The sequence below is a fragment of the Gymnodraco acuticeps genome, unplaced genomic scaffold (genome assembly GCF_902827175.1).
Source record: "Gymnodraco acuticeps unplaced genomic scaffold, fGymAcu1.1, whole genome shotgun sequence".
Classification (NCBI taxonomy): Eukaryota; Metazoa; Chordata; class Actinopteri; order Perciformes; family Bathydraconidae; genus Gymnodraco; species Gymnodraco acuticeps.
The window spans coordinates 1,992,872-2,008,226 of record NW_022990016.1 but is presented as its reverse complement, the minus strand read 5'-3'; the positions used below and the strand labels follow the sequence as shown (position 1 = coordinate 2,008,226).

Below are 15,355 nucleotides of genomic sequence, written 5' to 3'. Positions count from 1 at the left end.
TGTAAATTATCAGACATGCATACAACAAGGACAGCCGCAATATTTAAAATCCTTTTATTTTATAGAAACATAGAAAATATCAAAAGAGGAAATCAGGTATTGTCTTTGACAAATGGGCAATGGTATTTTCTTTAAAGCATTATTGATTTGTGGATTCGGAGATGCCTGACCCCCATCTGTTGATGTCCTCTATTAACTTGAATTCTCATAATCATTGAACCATTTAAGGAGTGATCTCAAATAGAGGTTAAAATCAGTCAGGGGTTATGGTCTCAGCTGTAGTTGGATTTACACCCAGTAACTGTAACAAAGTGAAGTAAGAGTAGATCCACGGTCTAGATATACCCTGCGTTTTCTCCAGACCTCCAGCCTCCAACAACAGACGCCTTTGAACGGCCAACTGCTGCTGCAACAGCGCCATCTCTCTGCAGGAAGACAGAACGAGAAAGAGACACAGAGCTGGACAATCATTTAATGTCATGATACGAGAACAGAATACAACGTGTTATGGGTTTGAAGCATCTGAATGTGTATGGATTTATAATATAAAATAAAGGCTGATGAGACAGAAACGTAGCGTACCTTGCAAGTTGCTCTGCCTGCAGCCTTGCTTCCACTGCGGCCTGTAAGGTGGCCTCCTCCTCTCTCCTTTTACGCTGCTCGTCTTCGTTTCTCCTGCTCTCCTCCTCCTGCTCCTTCCTGCAGAGGTACTCTATCCTCTCACTCTCTTCCATCTCCAGAAGCTTCTTCCTCTCCTCTTCCTGCTGCCTCTCCTCCTCCAGGCGCAGACGCTCGAGCTCATCTGGAGAGGATCAAATAGTTTTCAGGAAATTAGATTGCTACCAGTCGTGTATTTCATATGTGGCAATTCAAAGTTCAATTAGCCCTTCACCATCCGCTAAGATGCCGACCTGATGCTGCAGGAACCTTGTTGGTGGAAATGTCTTTATGAAAAATACATTTTCTTTGAAAGTAGACCAAGTTGAAAGTAGACAATTTTAATTTTAATTTACATTAAAGTATTTTGTGAGGCCTTCTAAAATGTGTTTTAATATAACTACGGTTCTAGTTGAAGAGTTTGTAAATTAACATGAACCGAAGCTGTTGCCTAGCAACTCAATCGCACAACGTCACGTCCGTTAATTCCACACCATCCACACGCATGGATTAACATATATTTAATACATTAATGTAGCCTTTGTTTCTGCTAAAAGAGGTGTCGACCAGCTGGGGCAACTAGAAATTGGCGAAATCGAGTGTGACTATTACAAAATAAATCATTATTATATTAATATTGACAATAACAACCGACCGTCGGGGTAGCATTTGCTTGGCATTTCCGGGTATTTCTCCACTGGTTGGGCCATGTTAACAATACCGTGTAACTGTCACGTTTGAAGGGACGAAATCGTGACATCTTCACGTCTCCCAGCATGGTAAATCGTCACATGTTCATGTCTTGCCGTGATACCGGGTTGCATGCAAAGCGTTGTTGAAGGACTGTTTCTGAGGCTTCATGTAACACAACAAATGATGTAGTGAGTCAATGTTAGTTTTAACGCTTGGGCTTTGTAAGCATAAACTGATTAGCTAGCATGTTAACATTACAGGGTTTCATTAGAGCAGATCACGTGAAGCACTTTTGGTCATTTTTGATTTTGCATTTCATGATAATTCGTTTGTTCGCTTGTTCTTACTTCCTTCTCATTGCTTTTCTCCTCCTCTCACCTTTCCTCCTCTGTTCCTCCTCCTCTCTCATCCTCTGAAGTCGCTCCATCTGCCGCCTCCTCTCCTCCTGCCTCCTCTTCTCTCTTTCTCGTTGTGCTTGTTCCCGTTTCACTCGCTCCTGCTCCTCTTCCTCGTGCTTCCTCCTCTCTTCCTCCTCTGCCAGCTTCCTCAGTCTGGAGATGGACATTGACTATTCATTAATTGGCCGTTCTGTCGGTTTCAATGTTTATATGGACACTTTAATATTGTTTGAAGAAAAATAGTAGGACCTGAGCTCTTCAGCCCTCTTCCTCCTCTCTTTTTCCAGCTCACTCTTCATCCTCTCCTCTGTCTCCTCCTTCTTCTGCTGTTTTAACTCCTCTTCCTCCCGCTCCCTCCTTTTCCTCTCCACATCCTGCCTCCGTCTCTCCGCTCGCTTGGCAAGACGCACAGCTGCTACCTCTTCCTCCTCCAGGCCATTTCTAGGCCTGGAGGACTAACACACACACACACACACACACACACACACACACACACACACACACACACACACACACACACACACACACACACACACACACATACACACACACGTCGTTTTTGTGTTCAATTATTAGGTGTCTAGCAAACATACATGATGGGGAAATGCCTTAAAAAGAGTCAAATAAGGGTAATTGTAAGTAATGAGAACTCTGTATTACAGCAGTACCTAATATCATGTGGTCGTTTTCTGATAAACTGTCATTCAGGAGGCATTTGAAAGATTAACAACATGTCAGTGAAACACATGAAAAAGGACTCTTTATTCTACATATGTGAAACAAAAACAACCGCAATACAATGGTTTGTGGGTCATTCTACAGAAAAGGTGGAAGTGCTGTCACTTACTTTTGCAGACACCAAAATACATTACGTTGACCGAATACTCACATTCATTATATATGTTGAATACATAGAGATTGTCTTTGCAATGGTACTAAAAAAAAAAAAATGTATACATAAATTGCAATTTATTTCAAATGCCAAGTTCAAGGAACTGCCTTGTCACTTTGATCATACATGGAAGTGGAGCCTATAGTTTGCATTTAAAATATATTTTTTTCAATAAATAAATCTCATTCATATTTACATAACATTACATACATTAAATATAACACTGAAATGGTAAAAAATAAATAATAATAATAATTATTAATAATGTGACGTCCAATAAATGTCAGTCACCCAAAATGACGTCATTGGTGTTACTGCTACACAAAACGCTTTTATTTTTGAAATAATGTACTGTCTCTGAAGTGCCTCCTGTAACAAGAGATCATTTGAGACAGTGCAGTGGACAAAGACATAAGTCAGATACTTCTTACTTTGTTTGTTAAAGGTGTAATTTTATCTTCAAATTTTACGTGCGTCTTTCAAGTCTGTCATTAGTGTTACTCATTGCATAGCCCTAGGGGTGAACATTTGAATGGGAAAATGTATTGTATTGAAGAGTTAAACGATTTTGATATTGACTGAAGCCACATTTGGTCTGACAGATGGCAGCCATTTTGTTAAAATGGTAGTGTTTTCTCCAAATTGTCACTGGTGGTGTTACCGTCGCTGGTGTTACCGTCACTGGTGTTACTCTTCTTCCTGGTAACACGTAACACCAGTGACGTTCCTATATAAATAAGCTTTGTATAATGTATACAAATAATAAAAAATATTTTAAGCTCTACTTGTTGTGGATTCATCAAGTTAAGAGTTAGTTATTGCTATTTAACAGGTTTTAGATGTTTTTAGAAGGAATATATTTCAGCAGATTTGTATCACCCAGATTCCACCTTTCCTGTAGAATGACTCATATAGTTATTTGAAAACCTATGCTACCTGCATGTTTCTGAGTTTTATGATGATTTATTGCATCTGTTGCGCTTTGGATTAAATGAAGTGTTATGTAATGTACCAACCTCTTGCTTTATCGGGTTCAGCATCAACTCTTCCTCTGTTATCATGACGGTTGAACATGAAGACAAGCAGCCACGTGATGGAGCGAGACCCGTAGCACTGGCATGCTCCACACCCTCACAGAAAGAGGCAGAAGACCTCTTCAGGCTCTTCGGGCTGAACGGGGATGCAGCGGACCTGAGCGAGCTCTCTGATTGGCTGTGTTTGTCAGCGTTGATGTTAACATGTTCTTTTTCTTCCTCTAAATGGGTTTTGTTATTGTGTCTTTGTGTTGCAGACGGCCTCTCGGTCGATTTTAGGTGAGAAGCCTTTTTAATGTTCTGGTTTATTTCCTCCTCTTTCTTCATGGGCTCCTCATTGATTTCTTCAGAGAAATTAAATTAATTAAAAGAGATGCCACTTATCTAAATAACGCTGGGTGTCTTACCACTTCTACAGAGACAACTACAGTCATTTCATATCACAAATGTTTTCTAGATGACGTCTTTTGACCTAAGAACATTAAAATCAGGGTTTAGGCTATTTCTCTGCTCCAAAACAATATGCATTTCTGCAATACATGTTGCAGATGTTTTGATGATGTGATAACAATTCTTTATGTCATTACTTCTCTTCACTTTCATGATTCACTTTGGTAGCATTTCATAACAAAAGTCGTCTCATTCCTGAATTTCTGCAGTGTCTTACCAGCAGCCAACTCTTTGTCTTTCAGCCTCCCTCTCCTCTTCCTCCTTACGGCAGACTCGTCCTTTTGTCTCGCCACTTCTCCTCGCTCTTTTTTCTTCTCATTCGTCTTCTCTTCTCCTCTCCCTCCTCCTTTGTCTGGCATCCTCTGAGGACAAATGATATCTCATTTCATTTGTATGTGTTCGCTGTGTATTTAACACATTTGACATACTATAGAAAGCTTTGAGGCACATCTTTGTTTCAGTGACTTAGAGAATGTTCTTAAAAGCCCATCTTTCTCTGCAGGATTGATATGCTCTCCTCAAACTGATGGAAGCAGCAGCCACAGCTACCTCACAGCATTGCAGAGTACACACATCTGTGGAAACCAGTCAATTACTGTAGTACTCACTACAGACGGTAGAGCAGAATGGCGCTGAGTGTCTGCCTCTTCTCTGTTAGTCCTCTCCTCCTCTGTCCGCCTCCTTATTGATTCAGCATCACTTTTCGTCTTTTGCCTCTCCCATCCTCCTTCCGTCCTCGCCCTCGATGCCTTCTGTCCATCTGATGGTTCACTTTTCCCTGGTTTCATCTCCCTTTTCCTTAATGAAATGGTGAACGTTTGTACAGCTTGTTACTCATTGCTAAGTGTCTGCTATGTTTTAATCAGGGTCATTTCTGAGATTTCCCAGTTCACCTTGTTGTTGCTGCGCCTTCCCCAGCGTCCTTCATCTTAGTATTCGTCCTCCTTTTGTCCCCAGTGAGCTCTGTTGTTGCTTCATTTGGGTTGATGTTCTGCTTGCTAGCTTCTCCACGCAAACTTCATTTGTTTCACATTTCCATTTTAGCAACAATTTTCAAGTGTCAGATGGTTATAAGCTTGCAGGTACCATCTCAAATATGATTACTCTTCACATGCATATTGTATGTTATTTAAAAGACATTAACTTTTTTTAAAGTATAATGATGAATCGCAACTTTTAAAAATGAAGATTGCAAAAGGAGAAAGACTGAGACTCAACACTCATCTTTATTGCTGACCATTGAAACTAATAATGAAACTAGAAATCTTGGTGTTCCAAATCCGATCTCCTACTGAGGAGATCTGAATGTTATATACACTTACCCTGGTTGATGTGATCCATGGATGCTGCCCTGCTCGGTGTTGCCTGCTCTTGGCTCCTCCTTCCCCACCTGCTCCTTCAGTGGAGGTATGGTAATGTGGTTTTTAATCACTTTTGTCCATGCCACTGCCTCTGAAGTCTTTGTTTTTGTCTCCGTCACAGCCTCTGGACCAGCAAACAAGAAGTTTGGTTCAAGATAAATACACATTTTAGATAATAATAAACTGAAACAGCAGTTTTACCTGGGTCTTTCTGGCTGCTGGGTGAGCATGCATTGATCTCGGTCAATGTGTGAAATTCTACAAGCTGGTGGAAGAAGATAATACAAAATAAATAGTGCGATATATTATGTATGCTCAATGTCTATATACTGAATTCAAATCTTGGATTATTGTTTGTCTTTCTTTGTATAGTACCTACAGAAAAAAGATCTGAATCATATAGGTGAGCATGCAATCCGAAATCCTATTAAACATTTGCATTGTAGTCATTCATTGACCTTGTGTATGGCTTGATGGTGCTGAATGTCACCATCAGGAACATCTGTGTTTGGCTCTAACTCTCCACCTGCAAAGGATGAGATAGGGGACAAACACAGACAGGGTTGGATTCTGTCATGTTGAAGTCATGACAGCAAAACTACGCAAACACAAGCAGACGAGTTTGGCCGAGTGTGATGGAACCTTCCGAAGCAATGGAGACAGGACTCAGAGAGACACGAGGAGAGCAGGAACTTTGATGGCAAACACTGATGGTTTATTTGGAGCTTCGGCCGGAGAATTCACACGACATGTCGTGCGCCACGAGTTGATACAGCGGATGCCTAACGAATTCTGAAGAACTCTACCCACCACGACCCATGTATTTAGCTGGTTCTGAGAGAATAATTAACATGACAAGACAAAGCACTATAACACCTCTATCAGCTGACGCCAACAGGCAGGGACAGGGAGACAAAACACTGAGAGCACAGCACCCAAGGTTGTGCTCATTGAGGGGAGGACAAACAGACAAACTGGGTCAAAGGTATGGGTCTAGGAAAATATTTCCCCAACACAGAGTACAGGTGTCTTGACAGTGTAGCCACAATGAAAATGGTACTGTAAAAGCATCTTTTGTCTCTAAGAAAGAAGACATTTATAGACAGTAAGAAACATTAAGTGAAGGTGTTAGAAAATTGCAGTTACAGGTACAAGGTATAAGGAATTATTCAACTATAATTGTTATAAGACCATGACATCCAAACCTGGAACAAAAAGGTTGCAAGCTATGTGGGCATTTGCTCAAGCCATCGCAAATCTATGTTATGATGTAGACTAGAAGCCAATCCCAGTACCTTAATGGCATAAACCGTTCTAAAGTTACGAAAGCAAACCACAAAGACTCACACAGAGGTATGGGGGCTGTGGCTCAGAGGTTTTAGTGGGCAGAACGGCAAATCAGGGGGTTAACAGTTTAACACACTGTGGGTGTTTCTCAATGTCGAGGACGCTTGCTTGGTAGCACATGTCTTCCAAGTCACTTGCTTCAGAAGCGAGGCAAGAATCCTTCCTAGCCTCGGAAAATGAAGAATTGTGGAGCAGGTGTGCGTCATATGCGAGGCCCCGCCTTAAATGGAGCGCGATTTCTGGCAAAGATTTGGAAATTGGTCCGTGCGCAAAGCATTGTGGGGATTTTAAGACCACGGAGTCTACACATGTGCAGCCTCGAAATTTCTCGCTACGAAGTACGCCGGCCTCGGTAGAATTCCAAGTATGCTGGACATTGGAACAGTCCTTCGGCAGCACTCGATGACGTAGTATGCTTGAAATAGTGGCTCTGGAGCAGCCTTCCTCGACATTGCGAAACACCCTGGGTGTTTCTCAATGTCGAGTACGCTTGCTTGGTAGCACATGTCTTCCGAGTCACATGCTTCAGAAACGAGGCAAGAACACTTCCTGGCATTCGGAAAACAAAGAGTGGAACAGGCGAGCAAGTGTGCAGGTGTGCGTCATATGAGAGGCCCCGCCTTACATTTTCCGCCACAGATTTGGGGAAATTGACCCGTGCGCAAAGCATTGTGGGGATTTTAAGACCGCGGAGTCTACACATGTGCAGCCTCGAAATGTCTCGCTACGAAGTACGCCGGGCTCGGTAGAATTCCAAGTATGCTGGACATTGGAACAGTCCTTCGGCGGCACTCGATGACGTAGTATGCTTGAAATAGTGGCTCTGGAGCAGCTTTAGTCGACATTGAGAAACACCCCTCGTGTCCTTGTGCAAGATACTGATGCCCAAATTGCTCTCGTAGGCATGTCTACGGTTTTGAAGTGGATGTGAGTTGCTTTGGATAAAAGGCTCACCATGTAATGAAATATACTGTAATGTATGGACAGAGTCTGTTTCATATAAAAACCAACATAGCTTGTTCAAACCCCATGGTTACAACGCCAACACGTAAAGAAGTTTTCGCCTTAACAGCATCAAAGAGCATTGCTTACCGAACATGCTCCTCTAACTTAAAAATCACAGTGCATGTGTGTGTGCACCTGTATGTGTCTTTTCAGCCTGCAGCACAATGAACAAGGGTAACTTCTCTCCTTCTGCAGATAAAACCTGGAGAGCTGAGACAAAAATAATTGTTATTAATTAAATCAGACAACTCAGCAATTCGTTTTGAGTGTTGTGTCTAGGCACTGGCCTCCCCGCAAATATGTTTGACATATTGTGGAGTGATGATTCAATAACTGCCCCTAGAGCTCACAGATGCTTGGGTGGTGGTGGGGCAGAAAATCAGCAGCACTATAGAAGCAGGGCAGCAAAAGCATTAGCGAGGCAAAGTGAGAGATGGCAAATCTTGCAGCTTAAAAAGAGGGCGAGGTTTAGGAGAATGTGCGGGGCTCAAGTTTGCTTTGCTATAATCTATGAATCTCTCCTCCAGATGTGCAGATTTTAGATATGAAGATAGAATTTTCACATGAGGGCTTACCTTGCTCCTGAGTGTCATGGTCTTGGTTGTCATTGTACAGCGAGAGTTGAATGATCTCCCCATCAGGACCCAAGATCAGGCTGCCAACAGGTTTGCCGTTCTGCAAATCTGACAATACATTTTAACTCTGAAAAATACACCCTTTGACAGATGAATGGTAGCATAACTGTATCTTTTGCAACTTGGATTATTGTATTTATATGTCAAAAGGTATGGGTAACTAGTCTGTTAAGTTTAATAACCCTACATGCAATTAAAACAGTATATTCTTGGAGAGACCGGGTTCTTGTCCGTTTTCCAAATCATTCCATTGTAGGTAAACTTCCACATTTCAGCTTGGATGCAGAAAGTAATCTTAAATCACCCAAATTTCATAGAAGGATGAATATGGAAGTAAACAAAGGAGTTTCAGGCAGGGGGGGGGACTCCCTCTTGAATCTTTTGCATGCATAAAACGTATAACACACTACAGGAAAGGGAAAACCCAAAAAAACATAGTAGGGCCCATAAAGCTCTCCATACCTCTCAGCTCTAGAGGCAGAATACCCCTAACCACGCCTCTGCTAGGATCCCTCGATGTACAGGGATTCTGGAGGTCAAGCTTTCGGTTCTGTAAGAAGGCCAAAGAGCTCTGCTTGCCTGGGCCTTTCCGTCCTGCAATACTACCTGCTACTGGAGGAGGAGGAGGGTCTAAAAGGAGAACCCACGATGTAAAAGAAGACACAAAGAACATTTTGAACATTTGCAGACAATAACAAATATTTTCCCATGTCCCCCTACCACAACCTGAGATGCTGGTTGTTCCAAGGCCTGGATATGTTTTAATAGATACTAGATATATGGTCCAGATGAGAAAAAGAATGTGTCTTTGTTACCCTCCTTTTCAGGAAACAGCAGCGGGAGGAACCGAGGCTGCTGATGGAGTATTTTCACGGTGCGACTTTCTGCTATGGGAGGAAGGCAGTGTGCAGTGTGGTGTTCATCAGTCCTGGCGCCCTCCCATTTCGGCTGAAACATTACATTTAGATCGGTCTGAGATTTGGAATTATTGCTCTCATATCCTCTCATGTCATGGCAATGACAGAAATTAGGATTGCAGTCAATTAAAAACAAATATTGATTGCCCGGGGTTGGGAATATATCATAATAATAATAATGTGTAGTTTTCTAGTAAAAAGTATTTTACTGTTTCATTTTACTGTTATTTTAATAAAATATAAAGAGAGAATGTAGTGAAGTAATTCCAATAACAAAGAAATTATGTTTTAAGAAAGTAAGCAATTAACTGCCAATCAAAGTTCACTTGAATTAAAAATGAATTCATTTCTATTTTTGAGGCATTCGTCCATGTTTTGTTTTTACAAAGAAATATTGACGTAAATTGCAGCAGTTTCTGTCATTTTTTTTCATATGTTGAGACTATGTCGAGTTTTAAAGATGATAGTGAAAAATGCATGTGTTGTGTTCGAGAACCAAATATTTGGAATTTTAAAGCAAATTTGAAAAAATAAGGATTTTAATCCAATAAGGATGAAGATGTCTGTGTTGAAAAAAGGGATTCAAATGGTTTGTCAGACATGCACTGTTTTCTCAGTTCCTCAATAAAATGTTATTTATAAGTGGGATGTGGGTGAGCACTGAGATACTGCTGTTATATTATAATGTGGATAAATGTTTAGTATGCTTATGTTTAGTCCTAAAGCTGAAGACTCTGAACAGTCTTACCCTGGCTGTGTTCTCCAAGCAGGGTCGATGGCTAGCTGATTGTCCCACTGTCAGAGGAGGAAGCAGGCCTGTGTGTTGAAATAAAAAGAGCCTCATCTACATCGACTGCAGAGGAGTTGTATCATGTAAAGGTTTGTTAAATGCTTCCTGACTAGAGAGCAGTCAGGAAATAAACATTTTTTAGAAATTCAAAGTACAGTATGAGGAGGTTGAAATATATTTCTTAATTCATTATATGCCTAAATTAAATTAAACTTATGCTTTGAATGAATATCTAGGTTTTTAAAAAAAAAAAGTTTCCCGATGTTACACCATTTCTTGCGTAAACCACGCCAAATCTTGGTCTTCTATCTACAGAAGAGGATTAGGGACACATTTGAAAATGTATTTGGGAAACAACCAAAAGTTTTTTTGTGTGAAATCAAGAAAAAAACACTTCAGATCTAAAAACAAATATTCACATGTGGCCCTTATCCTCTTTCATATCTATCCCATTACAGATAAAGCGAAAGATGAGTATGTTTGTTGAACAGATGCAGATAATTAAGGTCTCTGCAAATCTTTACCACACACACACACACACACACACACACACGCACACACACATACCATGTATACATCACTTCAGGGGACATTACATTGACTTACATGAAGACTTATCCTAACCTTAACCATAACCAACACATGCCTAACCCTTACCCTAACCCTAACCCTAACCCTTACCCTAACCCTAATCCTAAACCTAACCAAGTCTTCACCCTAAAATTAATGATACCCCTCATGGGGACCTCCAATTTGTCCCCATAAGGGCGGCGAGTCCCCACACGTGACTGTGTAAACAGATTTAGGTCCCCACAAGTATAGTAATGCTAGGCCACGCACACACACACACACACACACACACACACACACACACACACACACACACACACACACCTATCCTGCCATGTCTGCTCCCCCTTATCGATCTTTCATAGTTGCCTTCATCATGAGTCTTGAGACTGTCTTGAATGGAGCCTGGATCATCTGCCATATCATGGACCCAGTTCATGTTTGAATGATGGCGCTCCCCTCCTGTACTGTGCTGTGAACTTCCAGTATGCTGCCGACTCATGTCTAGATAAGTCTGCGGTGTGTGGAAAAGACATTTGGCCAATAGGTTAAACATAACATTACAACATTTCACACACATTCCCAAAGATAAAGGAGCATTGAAAAATACTTCAGTCATTAGCATGCACCTGAGGTTCTTCTAGTTCTTCGGGGGTCATGGCTGAAACGTTAACCCAGGCCTGGGGTTGCACCTGTGAAGTCTTGTCTCTGCAGGGTATCTGGAGGAACAGATCCAACCGGACCGTTTTTTTGATACCTTGCCTCTCCTCTTTAACTGCGGAGAAGTTTCTGTTTGTTTTACAATTGATTTGGTAAAGTTAACTTTGTGCAGTGAAGCTCCTGTGTGGTTTTTGTTTTCAAGTCTTGCTTTGCCACTTATTGAAATTAAAAGACCAAGTGCATCAGTCATTTAATAATTTCCCTGGCTCATACCAACATGCTATAAAACCTATTTTCTAATTTGGATTTATCCACCTATATACGTTTGCATCAACCTATATGTCCATCCATCCCTCTTTTACCTTCAGGTTGGTTCCCCAGGAATTCAGTTATTCCCTCTGCAGGAAGCCACTCAGGGTTAAACTGTCCAAGCAACTCTGGACTTGGCTGCACTTGTGTCGTGCAAAGAGGCGGAGGAATGGGATGATGAAGGTCTGGAGCAAGAGGGCGATGATGAAGAGGAGGAAGGAAAAGTGGACCGAGTCTGGAGGAGGTGTACTGGAGGGAAGAAAAACATTAGTGTTAGCTAGTGCTGTTAACAAGGTTAATGAGAATGCTAGGGAGGAACAAAACAATTCATTAAAAAACAATGAGCTAAAACAGGCTGTAAAGCTATGTAGAGCTGAAAAGTTGGGTGTATGACCAACCTCTTTCTTACTTTACAGTTTAAAGTACTTCAATGTTAATATAAATAATATTCATAAATGAATTTAGTTTACCAAAATATAATTTATGTGTCATTAGGTTATTATTTTTCTATTTATAATTCAAGTCTGAATTGTCTACAGACAAAATCTTGAACATTAGGCATACAGTACATTATACAACATGTATACATTTATGGGTAGGCTATTACACACACACACATATACAGTATATATACACATGATAAATGCACATATTCCTAGAGGAGTTTTCCTTATACCTGGGTGTTGCTGTAACTCAAAATGGCTGCAGTTAATTCCTTGAGGGTGCTCAACTGCGACTTGTCTTGTCGAGTGTATCGCTGTACAACTTTCTGCTTTCCATCTCTGGTCACTGCGCTGGTTTCGATGGTAACCAAGTCCTGTTGACAGAAGGTCATTACAAAAATAAACAAAAAAACAAACCCTTGGGCTTTACACACACATTCACAACGCCCCACTCACTATATAGATACTTCAGTGTAATCAACTATTTAATGAGCACATAAGCAAAATAAAACAAATACTTGACACTGTACTTGATTGAGCCGTTAATTAGGAAAATTGTGGACCACCCATAAGTAATGCTGACGTACCTTTTCGTCAAACACTTTATAAAAAAGTGAAGACATTGCACTTTGGAGGGACAAGTAATGAATCACTAATATTTGTAAAAGAGGTTTGTTTGGTTGATTTGACAACATTGCTGCTGATAACTGTGTTGGACGCTGGGTGATAGAAATCCCCAATGCATTTTGGTATGGTTTGCAGTGATCATAGATCACAGTGCGTTGTGGGAGACAAAAAGCCCCCTTTAAAATACTCCACAAATTCTAATTACAGACAGAGACTTGGTGGCAGAGATAAATGCATCTTGAAAGTGAGGTTTATACAGGGAAAACACTGATTGTCCTTGTTCTACAGCCATTGCATTACCAATATCCCTTGTTACATTAGGGCCAAACTTAGTTACTTGGATAGACACACACACACACAAATACCTGGGAATAGAGTTGAAGTTGGCCCCGACGGGTGCTGTAAGTCTTTGGAAGGGCTGACTCTTCATTCACAATCTGGCGGCCGCTGTTGGACAACCGCAGAAGAGAGTCCCGGGACTTCCAGATAAAGTAATCCTGTTGGTCGATTGATTCAAAATATCGAATATATGATGAATGGAATGATGGACTGATTGATTAATGAATGTCTGCTTGATTGAAAGCTTGCCATGAGAGAAGGCATAATGGAAATACATTTCATAACATAAATACTAAACCAGTAAAAAAAAAAAAAACGAATTGACCAACATACAACTTGGGTATATTATAATAATGTGTCCTCCAACATTGGAAGGCTATTAAAGCATTTGCAAGTGTGGGAGCACCTGTGGTGTGAAGCAGACGTCCAGCCGACCATCATGCCTCCCTGTGTTTCCGTTTGACGAGACTAATCGCCCACACCCACGACTAAGCAGGGACAGAGAGAAATCCTTCATCATGTCTTATCTTCCTGGAGGATGGAGGGGTCAAGGAGGACAGGAAATAATCCGGTTATTACATTACATGTAGACGCTTTTATCCAAAGCGACTTACATACTCAATACCGTGGACAATCCCCACAGGAGCAATTTGGGGTGAAGAGTCTTGCCCAGGGACACAACGACATGCTGACTGCAGTGGGGTTTGAACCTGTGACCCCCTGATCCAAACACCAACATCCAAACACATACGCACAACCCACTGCGCCACATGCCGTTATCAATAAATTCCAAGATTAGAAATCTAAATCATTAGAATGATGGTTCTAGTACATCAGGTAAACCCACTTGATTTGGTCATATACACCTTTTCTTGTCTGTGTTGGTTTTTTGAATGCAGTTAAATTCACAACTTTTATTTGCCTGTGGGTATGAGTGAATTGGGTTGAATATTGTTGAAGTGTGTGTTGGTACTGTGAGAGCCTGGCAACCGGTTCAGGTTTACCCTGCTTCTTGTTAACCAACGTGTTCTCGGTACGGCTTCAGGTTACTGTAACCATAAGAACGAGAAAAATGCATGCATTTTGACCATTTAATTAAATTCTAGATAAATGTAAGTGCACAGTTAGAAACACTTACATTTATCTGGAATTTAATTGATGCGGTATTATAGAATAAATAATAAATATTATATTATCTTGTTATAAAAATTGAATACTGCAAGGTCACTATAATACAAAAAATCAAATAGAAATTATATTTAGCTATTGAAACCAGTGCATGTTAAGTCATTGTGGAGCACAATTCATTATCTCTGTCTGTATCTCTGTCTAACCATACTGTACTATAAAAAGGAATAACAGTGCCTTTAATGCAATAACTCCATATAAAAACAGAAGATGCAAACTTTCAGTGAAAGTCATAAATAGTCAAGCTTTTAGTTTAACTAGTTCTCGATCCGACTAACAGTGAATATAACAAAAAGTACATTTACTCAAAAATGCCTTGGAAATAAAAATGGTATGCACCCTATATTTAGTTTATCAGATCCTCGTCATATCTTTTAGATTTTTTGCATGTTTTAAAGCATACATGGGCATTAAAAGACAAAACATTGGACATACCTGTCTCCTTGTGAAGACTGCCCTGTGTGTGTGATTGATTCCTGTTGCTAGGTTGTAGAGTCGGTACTTAGTGTTCTGTTGCCGTGGCGCCACACACACACAGAGCACAAAAACAAAATATAGGTGAGAATCAGATAGATCATAATTTTCCTGTCGGACAGGGTGTAAAGGAACGGCAGGATGAGGCGGGAGGAACTGCTGGAGGGGTGGGAAAGGGAATTGCTCCAGGTGCTCTAGGCGTGAAAAGGAACTGTGAGATGGGTCAGAGAAGGAGGAAAAAAGAACTGCAGGATGGGTGCGCAAAGGACCCGCCAGAGGGGCATGAACTTGGGGCAGGATCTGGATCATTCAGAGATCTCAACATGATGCTTCACATTATGATTTAAAAAAAAGGGTCTGAATGAATGTTTAGGAGTGGATTTATCACCTGACTCAAATTGGGTTCATGCATGCTCCCATCCTGCTACTTACCAAGCTCTTTCACCTTCTTCAGTTTTGTTTCACCAGGCAGCTTCACAATCACATGTGTTGCTCTACAAGTCACCAGAGGTGACGGGTTTCTCACAGGTTTACCTGTCATGTTCTTCTGCAGCAGAAGGTCAAAC

General features: G+C 40.9%; 1 protein-coding gene across 1 annotated transcript; it reads right to left on the bottom strand.

The window, feature by feature from the left end:
- Positions 1-38: 38 nt before the first annotated feature.
- LOC117544564 (uncharacterized protein KIAA2012) lies at positions 39-13,659 on the bottom strand. The gene is made up of 20 exons (XM_034213722.1): positions 13,534-13,659; positions 13,154-13,285; positions 12,395-12,535; positions 11,745-11,967; positions 11,379-11,506; positions 11,074-11,263; positions 8,935-9,102; positions 8,413-8,520; positions 7,973-8,047; positions 5,944-6,011; positions 5,670-5,750; positions 5,447-5,607; positions 5,018-5,140; positions 4,733-4,922; positions 4,342-4,486; positions 3,657-4,018; positions 1,998-2,203; positions 1,729-1,901; positions 583-802; positions 39-425 (listed from the first exon to the last, which is right to left on the bottom strand). The coding sequence occupies exons 1-20, from the start codon at positions 13,645-13,647 to the stop codon at positions 254-256; spliced, it is 3,180 nt and encodes a 1,059-aa protein (XP_034069613.1). The 5' UTR covers positions 13,648-13,659; the 3' UTR covers positions 39-253.
- Between the last annotated feature and the right edge of the window lie 1,696 nt (positions 13,660-15,355).